We start from the raw sequence: 27,306 nt of genomic DNA on the forward strand, positions 1-27,306 counted from the left end.
AGCCAATCACTTCCATGTTTTTGTTTATTTATATAACTATGATTCTTTCATTAAATAAGCATAAGGAAATTACAGTTGAGGCCAGGGGATTACATCCATGTACGATACTCACTAAATTTTTAAAACATATATGTTTTATATTTAAAGGGTATCTTTAAGAAGTATGCATCCGTGTAAGGTACGCACAAATTTTTCAAAATTTTTATCTATTACATTCAAAGAGTATTTTTAAGAAGTATGCATCTGTGTAAGGTAAGAATAAACTTAGGGGCATTGGGGGGTTAAAACACTTTTTTTAGAAATAAATATTAGTTAAAGGTCAGTTATTCATTAAGAAAAAGTGTATCCCCCCAGTAAAAATAAATTTAGGGACATAGGGGAGTTAAAACACTTTTTTCGTAATGTGATCTTGTTTTGTATAGTTTTTAATAAGCTACAAGCTTCTTTTTACAGACTTTAAAAATTCAAAATAACTTTTGAGATATAGCCGGTCGAATTCGGAGGCAACAATAGATTCCATATTGGAGGCACAAATAAAACAGCAAATAACTAGTATTCACTAAAGGTATATCTCCTAGCATTTTTGAAATAACTATCACAAGTTTTAAGAAAAGTTCCTTGCAATATTTAAAAATACTGGTGCAAGGAATCATTAAAATTATTAAAAAGATATATATAAAAAATAAAACAATTTTTTTTTGTTTTATTGGTATAATTTTTTTTTATTGCAAATGACTTTTCTAAACATTGCAAGGAACATTTCCTAAAAATTTGAGGTAGTTATCTTAAAAAACCAAGGAAAAGATATATTCTTAGTGATTTCTAGTTATTTTCTGTTTTAGTTGTGCCTCCCATAAAGAACCTATTGTTGCCTCCGACTTTGACCGGCTATATCTCATAGATTGTTTTGAATTTTTTAAATCTGTAAATAGCATTTTGTAGCTCAGTAAAAACTATATAAAATAAGATCACATTCTAAAAAAAGTGTTTTAACTCCCCTATGCCCTTAAACTTATCCTTATCTTACACGGATGCGTACTTCTTAAAGATACTCTTTGAATGTAATAGATAAATAATAATTGGCTTTTTATTTATTTTTTATAATTATATGTGGTTACTTAAATAGTTATATAAATAAATAAAAATATGGATGTGGTGGGCTTTGAACCCTAACACAGGTGTTCCTGAGCAAAATTGCACAGCCTTAATCACTCGTCCATGTTACCTGAGGTACAGCAGCACATTTTGCGTTTATTAATGTAAAAATTTTAGCAATTTTTCAAAAGTTTTTGCATTGAAATTTATTCATAAATACTAATTCAATAAAAATATGATAACATAATTGCTCCTATTTTGTTAACATAACAAAACAACTAAATTAATATTTAAATTAATTTAATCATTATATTTCATCAAGTATAATACTTGCTATTTAAAAAAATACAAAACAACAAAACAAAATTATACGTAATACACACAACAAGTTAATACATAAAACACACAAGATAATTGACTTTATTAAATTAAATAAAAGTAATAGTTACTTTAATTTAAACTATTATGCCTAAGTATAAGCTTAAAATTTTAACCTACAATTAATAAACTTTTTTGAATATTACGCCCACCCCTTACACTCATTTTATTTCTAAACTAAATGGATCTCATAAAATTTACTCCTTTATTAAACTAACTCTTAATTATTTTTAGAGTTTTGTTTTTTAATAATTTTAAAACTTTTTCAACTATACTTTTATGTTTATTTTCGTCAAAAAAAACTATTTTAAGTTTATATCAAAAACTTGCTTGAATATTTTTTTTACTATTTTTCGTTTATATGTGATAAAAATCTCGTATCAAGATGTTTTGTAAGCGTTTTGTGTTATTTTTTATTTAAAAATTTGTTTTCTCTGAGTGTTTTCAATAAAAACAGCTTAAATACAAATGAAAAATATTGTTTTAAAGAACAAAGAATTAATAAAATTCATTACTAAACGGGTTATCACCAATGAGAATTTAAAACAAAGTTTTTGGTTGTACGAACCTTGATTTAATTCCTTTGGTAAACCTGTTCTGACCATATATTTAATATTCTGTCATTTATGTATTAAATGGTTATAAGTAGAATTCAAAATGTTTTTAAAGTGTATTCTTGTCTCTTAAAACGTGAAATTTTATAAATACTTAATTTTTCTTTAAACTTCTCATCAAACCATTTTTTAATAATATTTTGATATTTACATACAAAAAATTGATCTATATATGACGTTTAAACGACGTTTTATTGTTTATTTTATTTACAAAATGTACTAAATACCATTGGTTTTATTGAAACTGATTAAGTTGTAACGTTTTTAGGTTTTTCTGAGTTTTAACATAAAAATTTAATCACTATTGATTATTTTATATTTTTTTACCCAAAAGTACGTTTCTTTTAATTGTTTATTTTAAAGTTTACGTAAATTTGGTTTTTTATAGGTCATTATTAAAAAAGTCATTAATACTTAGTGGTTTATAAAAACACTAATTAAATTATTAAAAACTTACTGTTTTATGTTATTTTACTTAAATTAGTTATTTTTCAAGTTAATCTAATACATCTAAGTTTAAAATATTAGAGTTGTTTTAGATTTTTTATTAACTATATATTTGTTTTTTTTAATGTTATCGCATCATTTTGTCCTGGTTTCGTCATAATTAAAAAAATTTAAACTTTTTTATGCTCTTTAGCGCTATAAATTTTAAACAAATCAGCGACGTATTGGTGGAATATTCAGCAGTTTAAATTTAAGTAAAACATGTCTTTAAATTTTAAACAGTAGTGAAACAAAGTTGATTTATAAAAACAACTATGTTTTATTTTTTTACTATTATGTGTTTGGTTTAAAAAAATTGAACGTTTTTGATCTTTTTCTAATAAAAAGCTGTTTTCAATTGTTATGTTTGATTTGAATATTGACTCTTTTCTAAACTTTGATAAGAATTTAGATAACAATAGGGATTTATTATAACTCAAAGTAGTCTGAATTTAATAGAATAGTATTAATTATATAATATTTGAAACTATGATGGTCGGTTTTTTAAATTGTATTTTCTTATTTCAATTTACATTTTTATATCAATTAAGTAATGAATTTTGTTACTATGCTTAGTTCTAAAACTGAAATTTAGAGGGATATTAAACAAATAAAAGAATCTTTTAGAGATTTCTCTAACAATTTTAGCTTGTTTCTACTTTAGTTTTGATATAAGTATTAAATGCACAATAAATTTTAAAATATTTTATTTACTTATTAATATCTCACCTTGGTTCTCTATTTATAAGGATTTAACTTTATGGGACTTACCCTAGTTTGCAATTTTTTTTTTCAAAACAAGCTTAAAATTTGTAAAGATGAAGTTTTCAAATTGCTACAATTGAGGAATATTACAACAAAAAATTTTTAGTAGGAGGAATTTGAATTAGACTTCAACAAAAATGGTTTATTATTTAGAATTTAAAGATCAATTTATTTCCTAAAAATGAAAAATCTTTACAGCATCTTACTACTTCTTTATTTACTTAGTAAGTTTGTTGTTATTATAAATTTCTCAAAATCTTTACTAGCCCTAAGTAAAACATAAAGTTGAGCATTATATTTAAAACAGTTCCATAACAAAAAAAAGATTTATTGTTGTAAAGCTGTATTACTGATATGTTTTTAGTAGGGTTATCTGTTTGAATTTAAAAAATAAAGTCAGACTTAATTGGGCCTATTTAATTTTTTTTTGTGAAAAACTCAGAACAGATTATACTAATTTACATCAAAGTTAGTCAAAAAATATATTTGCTTCATAACCTGAAAATAATTAACCTAAAAACATAGAATACTTAAACCTTTAAAAAAATCCTGAAATTTTAAAATTTGTTTTTTTAAATAGAAAATTCTAAAATTTTGAGCAATTTTTACATAAAAGATAAAAAAAATATGATATGAAATGAAAAATGTTTTATAAACTATGTATGAGATTTGTTTAATTTAAAAAGTTCAAGTACAAGGTGGTGTTATAGTTTTTATTTTACTTTCCTGGACAAGAAGTTGAATAATATCTATGGTGAGCAACCCAAAAAGTTTTTGTGCACCAGGATTAACTATTCTGAGCTTAATTTTTGTTGTTCAATAAACTATATTTTATAAGTTTTACATTATCTTATACAGTTTCATTTCATTAATTTAAATTTAATACTAAATATAAGCATAATTTTTCTCAACTGAAAAAACTCTGGAGAAAAATAGATAACCTAAAAGAAATTTCTGAAAACCAAGTAATCACCCTGAAAAATTGAAACTTTAAAGTATTTTTTTAATTATCTTTAAAAACTTTAACCATATAATTTATATTTTATAATGATTAGTTGCAGTATTATAATACTTATAAGAGAAATATTTTATAGAAATTTTAAGGCCCTGGTTAAAAAAAAATAACACTTTTATAAATCCTTTAAATTCCAAAGAAAAGTAACATAAGTATGTGGTTCTGATGTTTAAATAAAAGTATTATAATTGAATAACTATATCTCAAAAGTTTAAGAATGTTTCACCTTTTTTAAATTTAGAATTAGTTCATACTTTTATATATAAAAAAACCTTTTAATTAAAATCTTCCTCACACATTGTAACATAAGTTAGTTGTCTTTATTAAGGGATGGACCAAATAAAAAGTGTTTTTTCAAGACCATTTTAAAATAAGGTTGCTTTAAACAGGTCACTTTCAAGAATTAAGATTGTTTGGCTCTTTTTTTTTGTAACTATGAAAGTTTTTTTTTATATAGCTTAGTGTTTAAATATCTTTGGAACAATTATCAAACAGTATTAGGGAAACTAATAACAATTTAAAACATTGTATGTGTTAATTAAATAAGTCAATTAACTTCAAAGGTATGTGTTTTTAAGGCTAAATATTTAAATGTTTAAAGTTTATAAGTAAAGTTTTAACAAAACAAGATAACAAAAGTAGCCAAAACTTAAAAAATTGATGTCAACTAACTAGTTTTCTTGAAAAGTTGGTATTTAGTTTAAGTTATTTTCTAACAACAAAAATTTTAAACTTATTGTTAATATGTTTCAACTTATATTTATAAAAATTTCTATATTTTTTATGACTGTTAAAAATATATTCACACAATACTATTGTATTTTATTACAGTGCAAGTTTAAAGAACTATTACCAAACTGTATTTAAACTTAAATATAATTGATAATAATTTTAATTCTATTTAAACTCAACATTACATATCACTACTTTATTAAAATTTGTTATTAAAAATGTTTTATTATTGTTAACTTGTTATTGCTATAATACACCTTTATTTCTAACAGTTCACAACAATACTATTACAATTATAAATGTTTTATTGTTATCAATTTATTATTTCACAAATTAATATTTTTTTTCTAACAGTACAGACAACAACCTCATTACAAGTGTTATTAGAAGGAGAACAACGCCACCACATGGTTAAAATAATAAAAGAAGGTCATTTGGTTCAACTGGTTTGCCAGCCAGATTGGAATGTTGAAGATAGAAGTATCCATGATCTTCATTACACGTTTGTTTTTTGTTATATACAATTTTGACAATGATGAAATTCATTTTTTTTTAGTCTTTATTATTCACATTTATCTTAAAATATTCTTGGGCAAAGTCAGGCTGGCAGAGCTAAAAAAATAATTACAATGTATAATAGTTGCAATAAATAGTTGCAATGTATATTTTAGCTTTTACAAAACTTATGAAGAACAAACATGTAAAATGAAAAAAATGTAAGTGGTCTGAATTCTATAAATGTTGACAGTTATGGTTGTCAAATTTTTAACTTATAACAATTTATTATTTTCTTAGACTTTATTAAAGATGAGAATTTCCCAAACTAAAAAAAAGCTATGACAAGATTTCTCAAAAATACTACCATTAAAAACGCCTGAAACTTTTATTTTGCTTTTATCATCAACTCTATAATGAATGTTGTATTCTCTAAATTATGACATCCTGGCTCCGTGTGGCCTCTTGGCCGGCCCCTTGGCTGCTAAGCTAAATTGACCTACTGTGCTAAATTTCTGTAATGATTCCTAAGAGGGCCACTTGACTTACTTTGGGAAACCCTGTTATAGAGCTTTTCAAAATAGTTCTGCTTGCATAGACTTGAAACAAGTTGGTTGATTTTAATTTTTATCATAAGTTGTTTAAGCTGACTTGAAATGTTTTCTGATCAAATTAAGAGGTTATGTTAATATTTTTCATATAGAAGAACTGATTTGAAACATGGTTTTATTTCATTTGTTTTCAGCTATAAATTTAGTTTAACAAACATAAATTATAGTTTCACAAAAAAAGTACATCCTAATAAACAAGTCAGCAAAGTATAATAGTGGAATAAAGATTTTATTTTTTTAACTTACAATATACTTAAGAGCTAACACTTTTTAACTTGTTTGTGTTAAGACAAAATATTTGTTCAAGGTTATTATTTTTTTTAAATTTGAGTTGTCTAAGCTGTTTTTTGAAATCTATCTACTACCATTAACTATTATTGTTGTAATTTGAAATCAAGTGTATATTGGTTTATATAACAATTTAATTTAAGAATATTTATTTTAAATGAGTTTTTTTTTGTTGTTTTGAAAGTTGTGTGGTACATCAATTAATTTTCTAATTTATAAATTGCATATGTGTATGAAAAGCTGCTTTTTAAATATAAAAGATAAACTTATGCTGTTCAACTTTTGTCATGATTGTTTAAAAAGAACTTCTATATGCTCGATTTAGTTACACATTATTACTTAGTTTACAAAATAATTAACTTTTGACCTTAATAGTATTCTATTCATTTAAAGTTAATGTTTGTCATGCAATACGTTAAAAACTGCATTAAATAACTACAAATATTACATTTAATTTATCAGAACTTTAATATTTTTTACATAATAGTTTACTATGATCATCTACTAACTATAAATTGTATTTCAAGGTTGAAACATTAAAGCACTTTTAGCCATTAAAAAAAATATTTTGTTCATTTTTATACATATTTTTACTAATTTAAAACCTTCTGTCACTTATAACAAATATTAAGTACACAATTTTTAATCATATTACTTTGTGCTTTTAAATAAAGTATATTTCTTCTTAACCATTTAACACAAAATTTCATTTGAAAACAAAGCCATAAGAAATAGTATACACTTGAAAAATTATTAAGTTACTTATTTTATATGTATAATGGGAATTCTATAAAAACAAAATGTTTTAGACTTTTATCAAAGAAGTAGATTATTAACTATGTCAGAAAAAGTATAAAAAGTTAGAAAAAGTTCTTTATCTAACGCAACATTCAGTTTACAAACTTCAGATTTTCTTTTGAAAGTATCATATGTATACTTTTTATTTTTTTACAGCAAACCTTGATATCGTCATAACTCTACTTAGTTTGAATAAATTCAAAGTACAAAATAAGTAAAAGATTGAGAAAAAGTAAAGTTTTAGCATTATATAGTTATATTATCCCTTTAATAGCTACTCTATGATTTATTTAGTAAAATTTTTCTTCTAAAAGCATTTTGGTAAAATTTTTGACAGCTAGCATGCATTACATGTTTCTATCTGGTTATATAATTAGCGTAAAATACCACAAATCTTTTTACTATACAATACACCATATGGTTAATCTTGAACTTACAACAGAAAATTTTGTTAATCTTTTCTGTGTGCTGTTCGTTCTTTATGAGAATGTTTTAAATTTTTTACATGTTGTGTTTTTATTTTGCAAGTTTTATATCTTAAAACCAATTATGTTAAAATAATTTAGCCATGAGTCGGGAATGTTTGCAATTTTGTACTAATTGTGTTTTTATTTTACAAACTTAACAAGAATTGTTGAAAGTTCAAATACACTTTAGATAAATTTGCTGAGAGTTTTGTTATTTACTGATGGGAGATAAAGTTTAAGAGAACAAAAATAGGAAGTTAAATTGTTTACTCCAAGTTCATAAAAAATTGTTTTAATTTTCTTCTCATAGACATCAAATGTAAAACTTTGAAAACTTTTACTTAAGTATTTTAAATTGTTTTTTTTAATTTATTTAATTTAACATTAAGTATTAGAAGACACTGTGAAATATTATAAAAACAGAACTTAATTTAAATTGTGGTTTTATGTATTAAAGCCATGGTAGGTAATAATTTTACATGCAAGTAAGTCTTTTTTTCATGTTAAGGGCATAGGGGGGTCCACATTGGTTTTTACAAGTTGATCTTATTTAATAGAGTTTTATCTGAGATATCAGACATTTTTAACCGCTTATAAAAATTAAAAGTATTTCTTTGAGATATGAGCAGTCAAAGTTGGTGACCTCAATAGGTTCCTAATAGAAGGCGCAAACTAAAAATGTGTAAAAAGACCATTTCACTAAAAATCTATCTCCTCCTTCATTTTTCAACCAATCTTCTTCAAATTTTCACAGAAAGTGTATTATTAAATTTTAAAAAGATTGAATGCAGGAATTTTTTTAATTTTGAAAATAAAATTTTTATTAAAAAAAACAACCTTTTTTTTTGTTTTTTTTAGCTAATTTTTTTTTTTTTTAATATTTATAAGATTCCAACATTCAAAGTCTTTTAAACTATAAAAAGAACGTTTCCTGAAAATTTGAGGTCTCTATCTCAAAAAATGAAGGAGAAAATAGGTTTTTAGTAATTTTTTAAATTTCCAAGAAAATTGACCTCAAAAAACTTGCGGTCCACACGTTAGTAGTGGAAACTTTTTATAAAAATTACAATATTTCAAAGATTATTAAATATTTTTTAATTCTATAAAAACTGGCTTATAGTTTGTACTTTAAGCTTTCTTATAAAATCGAATGTTAGTAAAAAAATGTCGGACCCCCCTATGCCCTTAATCACTAACCTACCAGTTAATTTTTACTGATTTTCAAAATTTAAAGCAAATTTTTGAAATACATGCAATCAAACTTAAAAATTCCAATAAGTTTTTTTTTTAATGCCCCATACGACTTTAAAGTACAATAGAGTAAAGCTGTGTATGTATAACTTAATCAGTGTACTCCATTGACTTTTATTTGTCTATTTGCTGATATTTTTGCATTTTGATCTTTCATTGTTAGCAGGGCAACTTGGAAATACAAAAAAAAGCCCGAAAATAATGATGTAAAGTTTCTATTTAAGGGAAACTCTCGGATAGAAGAAAGTACAAAGTACAATTTACAGGGATCAAGTCTTATTATACAAAATCCAACAAGAAATGATGCTGGTATGTTTAATTCATAACAAAGAAATGTGTATATACATTATAATTGTAAAACTTAAATTTTTAAATTTACAGTTTAAGTATTCAGGTTTTAGGCAATTTAACAAAATAAAATAAATTCAAATGAATTAAATGCTTTATTTTTTTATATTATGTTCCAATAATAAATGATGCTGTAATGCAATTTCTTAAGTTAATAAAAAAAATATAAATATTATAGTTTCCTTTATACTTTATTTTAAAGTTACAGCTTCATCAATTAGCTCATTAGTGTATAACTTCTATTTCATGATTTTCAATTTTCAATTTGATTTGTAAATATATTAAAATAACTCCTTAATATTAAAGATATAGGTTTGCTGAAAGTTTTGTTTATAATTGAAGTAAATGGTTAATTTTTGTGATTTAATTTTAAAACCAAGTATTTTTCTTAATTATCAAAACTCAAGTAATTTTCTTATGAGGTTAACAGTTTAAGTACCCTTACATTGGAATAAAAAATATTAAAATGCTTCATAACATAATTATTTTTTTAAAGTATTACTCCTTATAGTTTAATTTACTTTGCAGGATATTATCATTGTGAAATCAGTGGAAATCCAAGGTTTAGTGGAACTTATAATGATATTCATCCAGAAGCTTATTATAAACTTGATGTACAATGTTAGTTATTTTATTATAAATTAGATTCACATTATTAGTTTATTTTAAATATATCTTAACATATAATGACATCAAAACTTTTTGTACTAACTTTATCATTTATAAATTTGATATATGTTAGTTATTTCGTTTTTAAAACAAAATATTTTTAACTATAATAAATACAATATAATCTTTTATTTTGCGCTTGAAAAATTTGTAAATTAAAAGTTGTCTATTTTTTAATCATTTGAATTTTTACTTAGCTTAACAAGCATTAAGCAGTGGCAACGAACAAATAATTAGATATGAAATGTTACAAGTTGTTGTTATGTCACATATAATTTATATTGTGTACAAGTGCTTATTATTTTGTTTATAAAAGGAAAAAATAAAAGATGCAAGTTTCAATGTTATAAGTTCCATTAAAAATAAGTCTGGCCAAAAACAACGTATTACCCTTAAACTTTTTAATAAAACATTAGCAAAGAAATTTTTCTCGAAAGAACAAAATTTTGAAAGTTTTCCAACAGAATTCACAAGAGCTTTATAAATTTATTATTGATGATAAGTAAACAACATAGGATTACACATTAAATTCTATAGAGTTGAACTTATTTTTGTTATTCAAAACATTTTCTTATCCTTTAATTTACTGTAAAGTGTTTTCAAAAAAGCTGTGTAAAGTTTGATATAAAAATAAGTTTTTTTCTTTCAAAGTTTTCTTAAAAACAACAAAGTTTTGAAAAATTTCCAGCAATATACGCAAGAATTTATTATAAACTTAATATTGATTTTAATTAAACATCACCATGAGATTACAAGTAACATATTCTTAAATATACTAACTTATTTAATCCAGTCCAAAAAATTCAGGTTTTTATCTTGAAAATTTTAATTTTAGATTCACATGTCACAAAAAAGCTGTGCTAAATTTAATATAAATCCACACCATCATCATTAATTAAAATGAACATTTGTATTAGCTAACTGTCAAGATTAACTTGTCGTGACCTTTTGAATTTTTTTTATTAGTTGACAATCAAGTTAAAATCTGTCTATTAAAACTGAATATTCAATAAAGCTTAATTAATTTTTTGTTAGATGAAAAATCTGGTAATACTTTTTTAAACTTAGAAATAAAGACTAATGTCATTTAAAAAAAAAACCTTAGGCCTTATTGTAAATATTTTCAGATTACTTTATTTTCAATTTGTAGGTCTCTTTAGACTTTATATCATAGATATAAGCTTTAAAATAATTTATTCTGCAGAGTTTATCTTCACTACATTTGTCAATCGATAAACTGTATTTTTATTTCAAATAAAAAACTCTAATGCCGGTTTCAATATAGTTGAGTTTATTTATAAAAAGTTGGCATGTTTTTAAACACTTTGTTTTGCAATAAATAGTTTTCAAAATTAATTTATTTTGAAGATACCTGCCAAATAGGTGTCATATGTTTATAGGTGTGTATATAATTTATAAATAAAAATGAAAGAACTGTGAAAAGTCATAAGTTTGTTTAGGTAACAAAAAAATTATAGCAACTTACAAATAACTGTATAATTTCTACAATTAGTTAAAAGTTGACAGTAATTCATTTTAATTTTTAACTTTTTGAAAATAAAACTGATGCACATTTAAAGCAATACTGTTCTAGTTCATAAATTAATCAATGGAAGTAGAAATTAAGTGTAGTAACTAAAAAAACTGGTACTATAAAGTATTTATTGCTACTGTATAATCTAGTTGAACCTCATTTAAAAGTTACATACTAATAAACCACTAAAATTTAGTTGTACAGCTGTATTATTGATTAATAATTTGAAAGTATAAAAGTTTAATGAAGCACTTTTGACTACTATTAGCTTAAATTTAATTTTTATAAGCTTCTTTATCACTTTTAAACGAGTAGCAAAATTTTCAATCATTAAATATTAATTATGGTAAAATCTATCTGTTATAGACTAAGTCTTTAAATTAAACATGTTGTATTTAAACTTTTGTGTTAAAATTGATATTATTTTGTTAGTATTATTGTATCTAATTAATTTAATGGAATATTTATTTTTGTTCCAGACTGGATGTTTGAAACGTTTAACTTGTATAAATTAAATACTTATTGCACTAAAAATTGTTTTTAATTGTTTTAAGAAGAAAAAGTACTTTTAAAAAACAAGTATAATTTAATAACCAAAGCTGCTTTGCATTGTTATACTCATATTTTCAAATATTCACAACAGTTTTTATTGTTTATTTTTAGTAATTAAGATTTAGTTTTTTGTTTTACTTAAGTTTCTACGCTTAATTATTTATTTTTTACTTTGTTATACATAACATATATTTATGGTTTATTATTACTTAGTACCATTTCAATTATTTTTTTCTTGTAATTAAAGCTTTTAAACTATTCTTCAGAACAAGTTAAATCAGTTTGCTAAGTAAAGCTCATTTTTACAATTTAAAATCGATATCTTATTTCTTAAATTTTTTTTTAATACTTGTTATACTTGCGCACTTGGGAATTTGAATTGATGTTTGGAAAGTTGTGGTTTTTAACAAAAAAAAAGATAACATGGTTTAGTTAAAAAAAATTTTAATTTAGATTTGCATGTATTATAAAATTTTTTTATAGTTTTAAAATCTAGCTGTATACAATGAAATTATTTAAATTAATCACAGGCATTTATAAGGACGATAAAAGTCATATATATACTTTTTATTTACAGTTTTTATATTTTAGACAAAAAAACATAAATAAAACATAACAATACTTACTAACGTTTTATAAAAATCATACAAAATAAAATAAACTTTACTTGAGTTCAATGTCACATTTATAATAGTTTTGTACTTACAACCTTTGCAAGTGTGTTCATATTAATTATTTATTTGTCTTTTGAAAATGTTGTGAAGGTTTAAAATGTTAGTTTAATACTGCAAAACAGCTATAAAAAATTTTTTAAACACAGTTTTTTTTTTATTAAATTTGAACAGCTATAAAAGTACTTCGAAACAAATTATTTTTAAAAACATGGTTTTAACTTCAAACAATGTTGTTTTTATGTTTTATGATTTTGCATAAGCTGAAATTGTCAAAAGCAATTAAAACTTTATTGTTATGAATTACTTAAGATCTTAAAAATTATTCAGGCTTTTATTAAAGTTTACAAATAAACTTTATTGGATTGTAAAAAAAAACTTTTTTTTGAAGTTTTTGTCCTTAATTATTAAGAATAATGTCAATGACATTTAAGTATAAACTAAGTTGTTTTGTACTTAAACTTTAAACCTTAAAAATTTGAGTATTTTAAAATTTCAACATGCTTTTATATTAAATGTTAGAATAAATGTAAAACTAAAATTTTTAAAAGCTAGTAAACTTAACTATTACTTTAAAAAGTTTAAACTAATTCTATTCAGCAGCCTTCTGAACTAACTCTATACAATTTCTATATAAAAGAATTTGCAGTCTTATGAAGTTTAATATTGAACTTTAAAAGAGTTAAAGCAAAAGAAAGTTTAAACACAGAACTTTCAAATTTTATTGATAACCAATTTCTAATATAAATTCAAATTCCGTATTAATTCACATTATTAAGTAATTACTTAAAAAAATTTTTGGATCAACTTATATTCCTAGTTTTTAATAAATAATTTTTATTAAATGTTTTAAAATTCCGTATAAACTAATATTGCAAAGTGTTCTTATAAAACTTTATTTAATTGATTTTGTTTGTTGGTTTTGAACGAATCTTACTGATTTTCCTCAGAAGTTTTTTTTACTTTTGGTTTTTCTGCTAATTTTATGTGGGTTAGTCACACTTTTGTTTATCAATTTCTACGCTTTTTGAGCGTTAAATGTCAATGAAATTGATTTAAAAATTACTTTTTTTCCTGTAAAATTTTTAAGAATCTAAAAGAACTAGATGGAAAATGTTTATAGTTGTCTAAACTTCTCCAACGGTAATGTTATCAAATAAATTGTGAATTTTTCAACAATATAGTATATTTGAAAACAAGTAATTAAGCTTTTTGTTTTTTCAGTTAAACTTTGGTAAGCATTTAATTAAATGTCTCTTTATCAAAAAAAACTCTTTAAATAAAGTAAATCGTTATTTTATTTTACACTAGTATTGCAATAAAGTACATTACCTTTCATGACATAAAGTATTGGAAAATTATAAAAAAATAAATGCATTTAAATTTTGATATTATGTATTCGTTGATTTTATAAGAATCTACTTATCTTTAAAGTAATCATTTAAATGCAAATGCATAAACGTATAATCTTCTTTGTATTTTTTTTCAGTATGTTAAGTTTTAAAGCACAAAAACTTCAAACAATTGTTTGGTGTTTTTTTACAAAATGTATAAATTTAGATACATAAATCTTATAATGTAGATTAGAAAGCCATCAGAAAACTTTAAACTAAAAAAAAATCAATAACTTCCAACATAAATAAAATATTTAAAATGACCAGTTTTCAATTTTTCAAATAAATTGATTATTAGTTTATTACTTGCTCCACATAAAAACATTGTAATTTATTTTGTTTTTTACTAAAAAAAGAAACAATGTTTTTTTTACAAAATTAAGAGCCACAACAATACTATTGCTTTACTTACGTTAAAAAAAAAAAATTACATATTAATTTACGAAAGGAACAGTTTTTTTTCTAAAGTGTTTTGAACATCACAAATTAAAAAAATTCCACCAGTAATTGCGAGTTATTCTAGTTTTTTTATGCAATATTTCGATTTTTGTTTTATATATTAAAATGTTTGGAAAACATTCTTCTAACACTCAATTTAATTAATAACATTAAAAGGTTGTTTTAAAGTAAGCAAGTTTTAACAGCTAATTATTTTGAACATTTAACCAACATATTTTTTTCTGCATTTTAGCTGTCCGAATTGAAACAACTAACTCATTTGTAAGTAACTGTACAAATATATTGATTATTTACTCTACTGTATGGTGGTTTGTGAATTAATTTAAATTTATTGTTTGACAGATTTTTCCTAATGCAGTATTTAAGAGGCATGTTTAGTTTTATTGACTTAGTTTAAATTGTATAATTTTCCGGCTTAAATGGACGTTATTTTTCTATTTAAAAATATTTTTTCAACTCTTTGATTAATATTTTTTGTTTTAAAATATAGTTTAGTTTTCTGTATTTAAAAAATAGATATGGAAAAATTTATTTTTAAAGCTACATTTTCAATTAAATATTGGGTCAAAAAATCTAATGCAAAAAAGTTGTTTGTAAATTTCTTATTTACTGTTTTGAATTGTAATTCACTAGTTAAGTTGTTTTATTTTTTCTGTTACAAGCACTGAACTAATTAATTATACATGTATTTTTTTGTTTAATTTATTTTGTTGATTTAAACTACTAATTATTCGTTTTAAGTGTTTTTTCAAAACATATGTTTGTGTTCGAAACTAAAAAATAGTTAAATTTATGTAGGTTTTTAGAAAAAACAAAGATAGTATAGTAAAGCAGTTGATTTTTTTCTTACCTTAACAATGTGTGCTTTTTATTACTTTGTCATTTATTGTAAAGATTCAATAAAAATATGGCTTATTAGCCAATAGTGTTATAGATTAAAAAAGTTCATAATTCAGATATATTTTTTAAGCTATTGTTTATAATTTTAACTAGATACTTATTTAATACTACATAAAAATTTAAAACTTACTTATATAAAGAAAACAAAAATATTTTAATGATTATAAATCAAAATGATTGATAGTTTTATCAAATACCTCATTTTAACATATATGTAAATATCATTGTCATGTCAACTAAAGCTAATTGTTTCAATAATATTTTTTATTTAGTTGTATTTAAATCTAAACAGACGCACCATCTAAGCCTACATGCAAATATCCTGATAACAGATATCTTACTGAAGGTTATCAAGAAGAAATTACTTGTCAAGCTGAAGGTAATGTTTGTTTTTTATAATTATGAAAATTATCTCTTATTAGTTACTAAACAAGTTGTTAGGCTACAGACTAGGGGTGACTTCTCGGCAGGCGAAATATACCAGTAAAGTCTTACTGGCCTTGCATGTCAAAAATTGTTTTTTAGCTTGTACTATGAAATTAAACAAAACTTTTTGAAAGCAATGTTTAAATTGTTAGGCTACAGACTAGGGGAGGTCAAATATTTAAATTGGCAGGCAAAATTTATCAGTAAGGTCTTACTTGCCTAGCATTTCAAAAGTTGTCTTTGTTAATTCTTCTATGAAATTAAACAAAACTTTTTGAAAGCAAAGTTGCAATGATATACTTACTCAGTAATCACTAATGTGCACTAAAAGTAAAACTAAGAGCAAAATTTTAAAGATTTGTTATTAAACATTGCAATCTTTATTGATTTGCGCAATATATTTGCAAACAAAAATTTATCTTTTGTATGTTGCCCACTCCTAAATTTATAGTTACTTTTTGTAAATATTTATATAATATATATTTATTGAAATATTAAAAGATAAATTTCAATGAATTTTCACATTGTTAATTGAATTTAAAAATGTGTTGTTTAGTTTCCATTTTACTTGTAAATACATTTAGTTTATGAAACCTTCTGTATTGCCAAAACGACTATATGCTGAGTAGCTAGTAAATTACTTACTAACTTACTCACTAACAAAAAGCTTATAAGGAAAATTTTACTCACTACCAACAAAGTAGTAAATTAAATAGAAACTTTGTTGAAAAAGTATATCTTTTTACATACTTTTGTGTACAAATATAATGCTTTTATTTAAACATTATAAACATTATTTTATGACATTAAAAGTCGATTTGTTTCAAATTTAATTAAAACTACAAATGTTTGTAAACGCATGAGTGAAAAATTTACAGTGTCAGTCAAATAGTAATGTTGCATATATTTATTTGAAATATTAAAAGTTATATTTGGACAGTTCAAGTTAAACAACTAGCGTGGGAATATTTACTTTTTTGATTTTTGCAACTAATTTTATTCTAAACCTATAGTTATATTTAATTTCTTTAAGTATTAGCTTTAAAAATAATGAACTGTAAAGTATTTAGACTTATTTCACAAATTTTTTCTGAATTATTTCTAAAATTTATCGATTTTATGGACTTGAAGAAATTATATTTGTTCATATTTATAATTATAACTGTTTAAATTGTTTTTATACATTACTATAAACTTTATTTTTTATTTGAATATAATCATAAATTAAAAAAAAATGTTATGTATATTTATTGTTTGTAATAACATTTATAGACTTCAGTTACTTAAAAACTAACGCAACAATTAAAACAACTGTTAAATACGTAAATAAATAAGTAATATTTCAATAATGGAATATGTTTAGTTATTTTTATGTTGTGTTTGGTTGAAAAATTATCATTTTAGAACAACATGTTTTTACAAAATAAAAATAGACTCAATCAATAAAACCAGCAAAAAACACAACAAATATATTTTTAACCTTGAAATTATCTCAATATTGTATAATTAATCACACAAGAATATAATGAATATTGTTGTATTCTAAAAACAATGAAAATTTGTCTTGTATTTCAATGTACATAATATATTGAAATTTTATATGCTATGCAAACATATGCGATGCCAGTAATCTACAAATTTAAAATTTGCTAATCTATTGATTATAGATTTTAAAGAATGTTTATCAACATTTTTATGTTTAAATAAAAGTTTATAACTCTTGTTTTGTATCATAAATTATGATGTTTTTTTGTGTAAATTAGTTAGAAATCAGCTCTAAATATCTTTAAAAAGTGCAGCAAATTTGAAAAAATTACAGAATAATATTTTGACATTTTAAAGTACAAATGAAAAAAAAAGTTTCAGTACTATAAATGTAGTTAATCATTTGAATATATAGTAACACATTAAAAAAACACAGTTGTTATTCAAAGATTTAAAAGCATAAATCTACTATATGGATAATTCTTCTCTATTACTGAGTTTACCTATGTTACATCATTTTTAAAACTTTGAGTTTATAAAAGTTAAAAAATAAATTTGATTACGGCTTCATTAAATAACCTAACTGACTTGAACTTGATGTAATTTAGTGAAAATTTCCTCTTAATTTTATTTTCTATTTGTCGAGTTTTGCCAGAGCTTTTATAGTTAAATTTACTTACAGACTAATTTACTTAACTTCTTTAATAAAATTCATTAAATGAAGTTTTATTAAGGAAAAGTTCAAGTTTAAATGAAGTTGAAATAATTAAAAGTGTTAAAACTTTAAGAAATTTTAGACAAACTACTTATGTAAAGAAAAGTCTATTATAAATTATCATTTTAATTAAAACACATGGAAAACATGTTTTATATTCAATATTAATTTCGAGTTTTTTATTACAATTTTTATTTCTGTAAACATTTTAATTTACCTAAGGGTTCGATCAAAGCTTTTATAAACTCATTTAGCCAACAGTAGATAAATAAAAATACTTGAAGTTTTTTTTTGCGTTTCTAAGATAAGAACTCTGTAAAACTAGAATCTAATTACAGTAATCCTATAAATTAAAATTAAAATCAAACTAAACAATCACGACTTAAATGTTTTAACCAATATACAACTTCTTAATGAATTCCATTAACATTGAGTTTGGTATGTTTTCAAATTCTTAGTAAAACCACTTCTGCTAGAAATTGTAGATTCAATTATAATATCAATTCTTACTGTTTGAATTGTATTATTATATAAGATATTTTGAAAATGAAACAAAAATGAAATTTAATTGCTTGATGTTCAATTATTTAGTGTAGTGTTTCAAACAAAATTATAGCTTTAACACTTTGATCAGTACAAAAAAAATTTTAATTTAAACTTTCAAGTTCTCGAAATCCCCTCTAAAAGATAACTCTATTAACTGAATATTTGTAGCATCAAGGTAACATCATTTCGTAATATTTCACATATTTGATTATTTTTTGTTTATTTATTTAATTTTGTTTGTATAACTAAATACAACTTTTCAATTCCTAGATCAATACAAGAAAATAGATTTCTTTATACTTCAAAGTTTTAAGTGCTTAAAAACTCTGCAAAAGTAGCTAGATTATTTAAAAATAAAAGTTTACTTTACAATTAAACTTAAAGATATGCTATTAAAGTAGAAAAATACCGCTAACATGTAACATCAGGGTAACATTATGACGTAATAATGTTATTATGACGTAATAATGCAACCGGTTGATATTGATTTTGTGGAAATGTGTAACGATTGCATTTGCATAAAAAGCGAATTTTTTTTGTTTGTTTGTGATTATTCGTTTTGTGACCTCAAATTCCGCTCTATTTTAAAAGTTGATAGATTTAAGTAAGGTGAAATTTTGTATTGTCGTACTGTAATATCGTAGTAATAAAATGAGTTTTTGTTTCAAACGTTTTGTTAACAATAATAGTTTGATTGTAGACTGTATCAGTTTGTAATTTTGAACAAGTTTTTACAATAATTTAGGTAATAATGTTTTGCAAATTCAATTTTACATATTGAAATATATTCTTGCATTTTATAAGAACTCAAATAGTTTTTACTTTTTGTTGTTTATATGTTGTTTTTTGTTGAAATCACTTCATCAGTACCTCTATTTATCATTAAAAATTTTGTTTCTTTTAACTTGGTTTGTTAATATAATTGTTTAGTATTTAAAACAGGATTAAAACTTAAAGTTAAATATTGTTAAATTTGTAAGTACATTTTATGGTAGTTTAAAAAAATGGTTTGAATGAGTTTTAAAATAAGTTTTTATAATTTAAGTTATTCAAAAGCTTTTTTCAAAAGCAAAGTTCAGTAATTTTCTCGGTAAAAATACCTCGTAAAAGTTTTTATGAGTGGAAAATTCACTTGTATAAAATGTTTTCAAATAAAAACTCAAGTGGTATAACCTTCAGAAACTTGAAAAAATTGTTTTGTTAATGTTTTATATCTATATTGTTGTTGGGAGTTTTTGTTGTTTTCGGCTGGTACTTATAATGCTGTTCAGTTGTAATCTTTATTTTTTTGTATTTCAACATTTGTTACTTTTATATATGTTTTTTGATTCTTTAACTATGTAGAATATAATATTTTCAAACTTTATTTTGTGTCCACTTCTGACATTTCACAGCTTAATTAATAAAACATAAAGTAAAAAAAAATGTTGTTGTTAATTGTTTGATATATTTATTTGTGTTTGCTTTCTTTTCAAAAAAAAAATGAAAGTTGCTAAAACTAGATACCTATCATTTTATACTACTTGTTTAAATTGCTTATTTGAGCTAAATTGTTCTGTTTTTTATTAAAGTTAATGAAATGCAAAACTTGATTTAACTAACTTTTTCTTGAATTTAAAATATTTAGCTAAAATGTTATTCCAATTATTATTTTAAGATAGTTACAACATAAGATTATTTTTTTAAAATCTTTTCATTTAATTAGACAACGTCAATTTGATTTATGCAAAATAAATTAACTTATACTTGAGTTTAAAGTAAACAGCTAAATTATTGTTCTAATTGTTGTTATAAGATAGTTACACAATAACATAAATATAAAATAACATTTTCATTTAACTAAGCAATGTAGTTTTGATTTGTATCAAGTAATTATATTCTCATTAAAACTGAAACTTGATAAATATTATCTTTACAGCACTTTACACTTTGATTTTCAACAGCTTATTTTATAAAACATAAATTTTAAAAAAATGTTGATTTTGTTAAGTATATCTACTTGTATTTGCTTTCTTTTAATTAAAAATAAAAGTTGCTAATATACTTAACATTTTATACCAAATGTTAAAATTACATATTTGAGCTAAGTCAAATTGTTTTTATTATATTATTTATCGAAGGTCAAAACTTGATTTAACTAACTTTTACTTGAGTTTGAAGTATTATTCCATTTAAACTTTTGAGATAGTTACAGCTTAAAACACATGTAAATATTCTTGATATTGAAATTAAACAATGTAATTTTGATTAATGTTAAATAACTTTGTTTCCATTATACTTAAACTTAATAAATAAAATTTTCACAGCAAATCCAATTCCTCAATACAAATGGTACAAAGATGATGTAGAATTAAAAGGAAATTTATTAACAAATTCAAATATTCAAATAAAAAATAATGGAGTATTACTGTTTGAGGTTAGAAGCATTGTTTGTGTTTTATTTACTTACACATGTTATTTTTTAATTTTTATGAACCTGTGTGATCGAAATATTTGCTAGAAATACATTTAAATTAAATTTGAGACATTTAAAACACAAAAAATAGTTTTCTGTACCATTTATATAAAAATATTATTCTTGAATTATTAAAAACTCTTTTAGGTGTATACTTTAAGGTACTCAATAAAAAAAATATTTATTTTTATCAATTTATCAATTTACAAAAATATATCACATAAAAAGCGTGTTAAACGTCAAAACTTAAAAACTCAATTATTAACTACAATTCAATAAAAAGCACTCAATTAACTCAAGTGCAATTAACTAAACTGATTAAAAAGTGCGGATAATATGAATTTATTTAATAAGTGCATATAAAATGCAGATAAAACGTAGTAAATTCATGTAAGTGCATTATAAATATGCAGTATTCTATTTGATAGTTTTTAAATACTACTTGTTTGAGTACTTTTTAGTGCTTTGATGCATTAGAAAATAGGTTTTGATGATTGTGATAAAATATGTTATTTTTAAAGTGTTTATTTTCTATTTACCAAACATTTTACTTCAGTTTTTATTAAACTAGGTATTTATTCTAATTAAAAAAAGTTGTTTTTATATATACATTATAAGTTTAGTTAAAGTCTGCTAAAAGTACATTTTTAAAAGTATGATATACCTTAATTTGTACTTAGTGGGTAGAAAATTATATGTTTTTAATAGTCAATTAATGTTAAAAAATGTATAATATGTTACCAAAAAATAATTGTTTATTTACAAACTTATTCTTATTACTAAAACACTTGCTAAACATATAGTGTGTAGTAATTTAGTCGATTTTAGTTTTATTACCCAAATCTTCAAACATTTGTTTAGTTATTGTTTTTGTTAGACAAGCATTTTAAAATAATTTATAAGTAACTAAAGTTGATGATTTATTTAAACTCAAATGTTTCGTTTCTAAACAACACAATATAAAACTCTATTACTTACAACATACACACTAGATTCACATTTTACTAATAAACTTCAACTCTTAATTAAGTTGAACTTTTAAAGAAACTTTTGTAATTATTTATTTAATTTTTGTGCCAAGAATCACACCTTCTTAATTAAACTTTCAGACTGTAGCGGATTTAATGTGATTAAAATAGAAATGATTAAAATTTTATCATGTCTGCATTTTTATAGCAGTTTTGATTGTTAAAAAAATGGTTAGTAAAGTTATCAACATGATTTAAACTGATGAAGTTTATTAGAAATAAGTAATAAAATTCTGTATGATATTATTGTAAGAGTGTAATCAACTTTTTGAAATTTTTGCTTGTGTATTTTTGTCCTAAAGTAATGTAGTTAAAATAAATGCATATTTTAATAATGAATAGACTTAATCAAATAAAATTAAACCAGATAAGTATGTCAAAGATCATCTTTTTTCGTGGATGGTCTTAAATGTTTAATAAAAAATAATAATTTAACACTATATAGTAAGAAATAATACAGAAACAAACAATTTAAGTTTATTTATATTTTCAAAATTATTATAGGCTTAATTATGCATGTTAACAGCAAAAACGTGTAATGAAAATACATTGAACTTTTTTAATTAAGTTGAAGTTTTTGTTTTTAAGCTGTTGGTAACAATAACAAATTAAAAATTTCACGGCTAAACAAAATGGTTTTCCTACGAAACAGTTAAAAAAACAAACTAAGTTTACAAATTGTGAACATGAATATTTATTTTTAAAACAACACTTTAAAATTTAATCCTGCAATAAAAAAGTTTTCATTGTTAAAACCGATACACATATACGTATATGGACTTTATTTTTTGCTATCTGTAGGAAATACCTATTGTCTTAATCAATACCAATAAAGATAAAATTAAAATTTATTGCTTATAATTTTCTGTTTTTATCAAACTTAATTATCTACAAAAACGTAAACAAACAACAAATATATAATTTACAAAGCCTGATATTAAAATAAAGTATAAAACTTTTTCCAATCTTTTTATCTGAATAATATTACCTGTTAATGTAAACTAAAATAACATTAAATCATAATTTCAAATTTTTTAACTTTTTTTCAGAATGCAAGCCCATTAAATGCAGGTGTATATAGATGTAAAGCTTTCAATAATGTTGGAAGTTCTTATTCTACTCATTTCAAACTAAATACAAGTTAGTTTATGAAACTACTTTAGTTATAACTTATAACTTATTTTACTTATAACTAGTGAGGGTAGTTAATTAGTAAAAGGGATATGTATATATTTTAAAGGGGCAATTATGAAAATGATACTGCGAAACCTTGCTTAAGAATTATCGAAGTGTCTAAAATACTAGTTAAACAGTTTTTAATATTTTATAATCATTCTTTTTTTAATCTTTTTATGAAATAAACTTGTTACCAGTTTGATAATATTTTTTAAACATAAAATTAATATTTTAATGTACAACTAAAATATCTGGTAATTAAGTTGGTGAGAAAGCTCATAAATGGGAACATTTTACGAAGACTAAAATTTTATAGCAATAAAGTTTTGTTAACAATAAAGTTTTTTATTAAGTTTATTTTGTCTAAAACTTACCAATAAACTCGTAAGTAACGTTTACTTTTTAAGTTTATTTATTTTTAATTATTTTAAGAGTTGACAATTAGTGTAATTTAAAATTTTTGCTGCTTGTATGTTTATAATGTATATAAAGTTTGTAAAACAGATAACCTATTTTATTTCATCACAGAAAAAGATACTTCCTTAGCAGTAATCTTGCCTTCAGTTTTTGTTTCAGCTTTTGTGATATTCATTTTAGTGGTTTTCTACTTCTATCGGAGAAAATGTGAGTTTACAAAATAGTTTAAAAAATAGTTTTATTGTTGTGTAAATGTTTGTTGTTTGAAATGGTTGTTTTCAGTTTTGATTTTTTGAAATGGATTTTATTTAATTATAAAATAATATTATATATTAAATTCGAAATATACAAGTTAATTTTCAGCATATTGCTAGTATAATAACACTTTTATCGAAAATAATTAACTCAAAAAAACTTACTTCTATAAATAGAACTGTTTGTCTTAAACGTATATCAATGTTAATTCATGTCTTTTGCATGTAATTGTTGTAACAACATTGTAAATAAATCATCAGGTAAGAAAATAGAAAAAGAAAAACAATTGGCTGAAATGTCAGATTTTGTAGAAAAACCATATTACGTAGGAGCTGCCGATCTCAGATTAGACGCGCCGAAATCACCCATCCATGACGACACAAAGTCAATCAAGTATGAAGAACATTCCCGCTCCTATTCCGATGTTTCCCGCCAAAATTCATCAGTTTATAGCGAGCAAAGTTCAGTTGGAACTGTTCATAAATACAAAGTTAATTCTTTCGCCATTGGAAAACAAAATGTTGACAATAGAAGTGATTTTAAATTAGATCATATAGAATATGTAAATGAAAATTCCATTGCTGATTACAAGTATGTAGGTCACGATAAAAAGAATTATGTAAGTCACGATAAGGATGATTTTGTAGGTCACAATAAAAAGGACTATATAGGTCACGGTGAGAAAGAATATGTAGGTCACGATAAGTTTTATTCGGGTCAATATGCGAAAGGTGACGGGAATTATCTGGGTCAGGAAAGATTGAATGATGTAAATTATTCAAATTTGAAAGTTGGAGAAAATAGATGTCATGATAATATTTCTTATGGTAAGCTATTTAAAGTTTTCTTAACAAAAAATTTTGAAATAAAAACAGTATTATTTTAAATAGTTACTTTAAAAAGACCTTTTTAATTTAGTACAAGGTATTTACTCTAGTTTTACATTAACATATTTGTTTTAAAATCAGATATAAATATTTACTAATTACCAACAACTGTAATTTTAGTTCAATATTATTAAAAGTACACAAACAAATTTTCATTAAACTTTTACTTAAGATACTCTACTATCTATAAGTGCATAAAGTACTATATCTATTCCTACATATTTATAAAATTAACCTTCTTTCTTTAAATGGATTTAGTTCAAAGTGAAATTTCTAATGTATTCTAGCGAACTTACAAAATCAACATAAAAAGTTGTAAACACATTAGTGTTTTTATAAGGTGTTCTAGATGTTGTTTGTTGTAAAAAGGTTACATGTTGTTTTAGTTGTTGTAATGTTTTATTGAAATTTGTAGCAGTTTGTCAAAATAGTTTAAAACCTTCATATAACTAGTATTTTTAAAATATCGAAATTTGGTTTTTAAGTAATTGAAATGTAATAGTTTTAGTTTAATGTCAATATTTTTTTTTCAATATATGAAAGTATCATATGATGTAGAAAAATTAATACATGTATGTTTTGTTTTAAATACAGTTAATTTCTTTTTCAAGTTGATAGTGTTATAATAGCGTGTAGTTTTACATGATAAACTTAAAATCAAATTATGTAATATCTTAAAAACTTGATAATGCTTATTTATAAACGGTTTATAAAAAAAACCGACTTTTCTTTGAAGTAATATGACTTAATGTTTTTTATTTAAAGTCATGGGATTATTTAACATATGAAAACGTAATTTGAGAATTTATTTTTGTAACAGATAGTATTTTTAGAAAACAAAACATTGTTTTTAATGTATACTATTTTATTTTTAGAAAAACTATAGTTTTCATGTTAAAGTCTTGAAAACAAGTTATGTAATATCTTTAAAATATTTTTATTTTTCAATGTATTCAAATAAATCAAGACAACTTATTCTGATAACCTTGTTTAAATAATATTTTAAAAATTTTTGTAAAGTATTAAAAACTGTTATATTTTTTTGCAGTATGTCCCGGAGGTGAAAGTATAATGCACAGGTTATTATTATTTTATTTATAAGTAAAAAAATTGAAAAGCTAGTTTAAGTATTGTTTTTAAATAAATAAATGATGTATCACTTAGAAAATTTTAATTGTTTGAATCAAATATAATTTTTCGTAATATTTTGCATAAATTTTAAGCATTTTTTATCTTATCTGACATGTGTTAAACTTCTCAAATTAATTATACTCGATATTCAACAGTTTAATTATTTGTTGACATATTTAAAAATATTTATGAAATAAAAACTAAATTTCTATATTACGTCACAACTAAATTGTTTATTACGTCATAACAGCTCAAGCGAAGGAGGAAATGACGTGATATTAGACGGAAGTGGACCTCAAATAATTAAAAGTTTACCTGTTAATAAAAAACCTGTTAGTTTAATTAAATTTATTAATTATTCAAAAAATTAAAAGTTTACCAGTTAATAAAAAACTTGTTAGTTTAATTAATTTTATTAACTATTCAAATAATTAAAAGTTTACCTGTTAATGAAAAACATGTTAGTTAAATTAAACTTATAAATTATTAAAACAATTAAAAGTTTACCTTCGAAAAAAACTGTTAGTTTATTTAAAATTATTAATTGTTTAAATAATTAAAAGCTCATCTCAAAATAAAAAATAGAATTAATTTAATCAACATTGTAACATTAAAAACTATCCATAACTTAAAATAAAAACAGAAACAGTCGATAATAATCTGATTATGAGGTCACACTAGAAACGAGGGTTATATTATGACATCACAGTGAAAATTGAAAGCTGTAAACATGACGTCACAATAGTTCAATCATAATTAGATGTATTTGTTTCAATTTAGCTGCTTTGCTTTATTAACTAAAAACTCTTCTTATCTAAAATAGACTGTTTTATTGTGAATAATCATTTTCGTGGCATATAAAAATACTTAAATTGTATTAAAGCCATAGGGGGTAAACCATGTATTTTACAAGTTGATCTTATTTTATAGAGTTTTTTCTAAGCTTCAAGATGCTTTTTATTGTTTTAAAAATCCAAATTATTTTTTGAGATATGACCAGTCAAAGTCGGGCCGCATAATAGGTTCCCAATAGGAAGGGAATACTAAAACAGCGAAAAAAGACTATTTCATTTAAAATTTATCTCCTCCTACATTTTTCAAGCAATCTTCTTTAAACTTTCACAGTCTAATCTTTATACAATAACAAAAAACGTTACTTTGGAATTTAAAAAAAAAATTGTAAAAATATTTTTTTTTTGAAAAAGAAACATTTTTTTTTTAATTTTTGTTAAAAATTTTTTATTTTTAAAATTATAAAAATTC

General features: G+C 22.6%; 1 protein-coding gene across 1 annotated transcript; it reads left to right on the forward strand.

The window, feature by feature from the left end:
• Positions 1 to 5,492: 5,492 nt before the first annotated feature.
• On the forward strand, positions 5,493 to 26,991 carry LOC145842082 (uncharacterized). Its single transcript, XM_082949463.1, has 11 exons — positions 5,493 to 5,587; positions 9,159 to 9,304; positions 9,872 to 9,964; positions 15,815 to 15,901; positions 21,001 to 21,110; positions 23,227 to 23,317; positions 23,882 to 23,977; positions 24,286 to 24,852; positions 25,961 to 25,991; positions 26,294 to 26,375; positions 26,687 to 26,991. The coding sequence occupies exons 1-11, from the start codon at positions 5,493 to 5,495 to the stop codon at positions 26,705 to 26,707; spliced, it is 1,419 nt and encodes a 472-aa protein (XP_082805589.1). The 3' UTR covers positions 26,708 to 26,991.
• The last annotated feature ends 315 nt before the right edge of the window (positions 26,992 to 27,306 follow it).

Source organism: Thalia democratica, chromosome 1 (genome assembly GCF_965202585.1).
Source record: "Thalia democratica chromosome 1, ktThaDemo2.hap1.1, whole genome shotgun sequence".
NCBI classification, from domain to species: Eukaryota; Metazoa; Chordata; class Thaliacea; order Salpida; family Salpidae; genus Thalia; species Thalia democratica.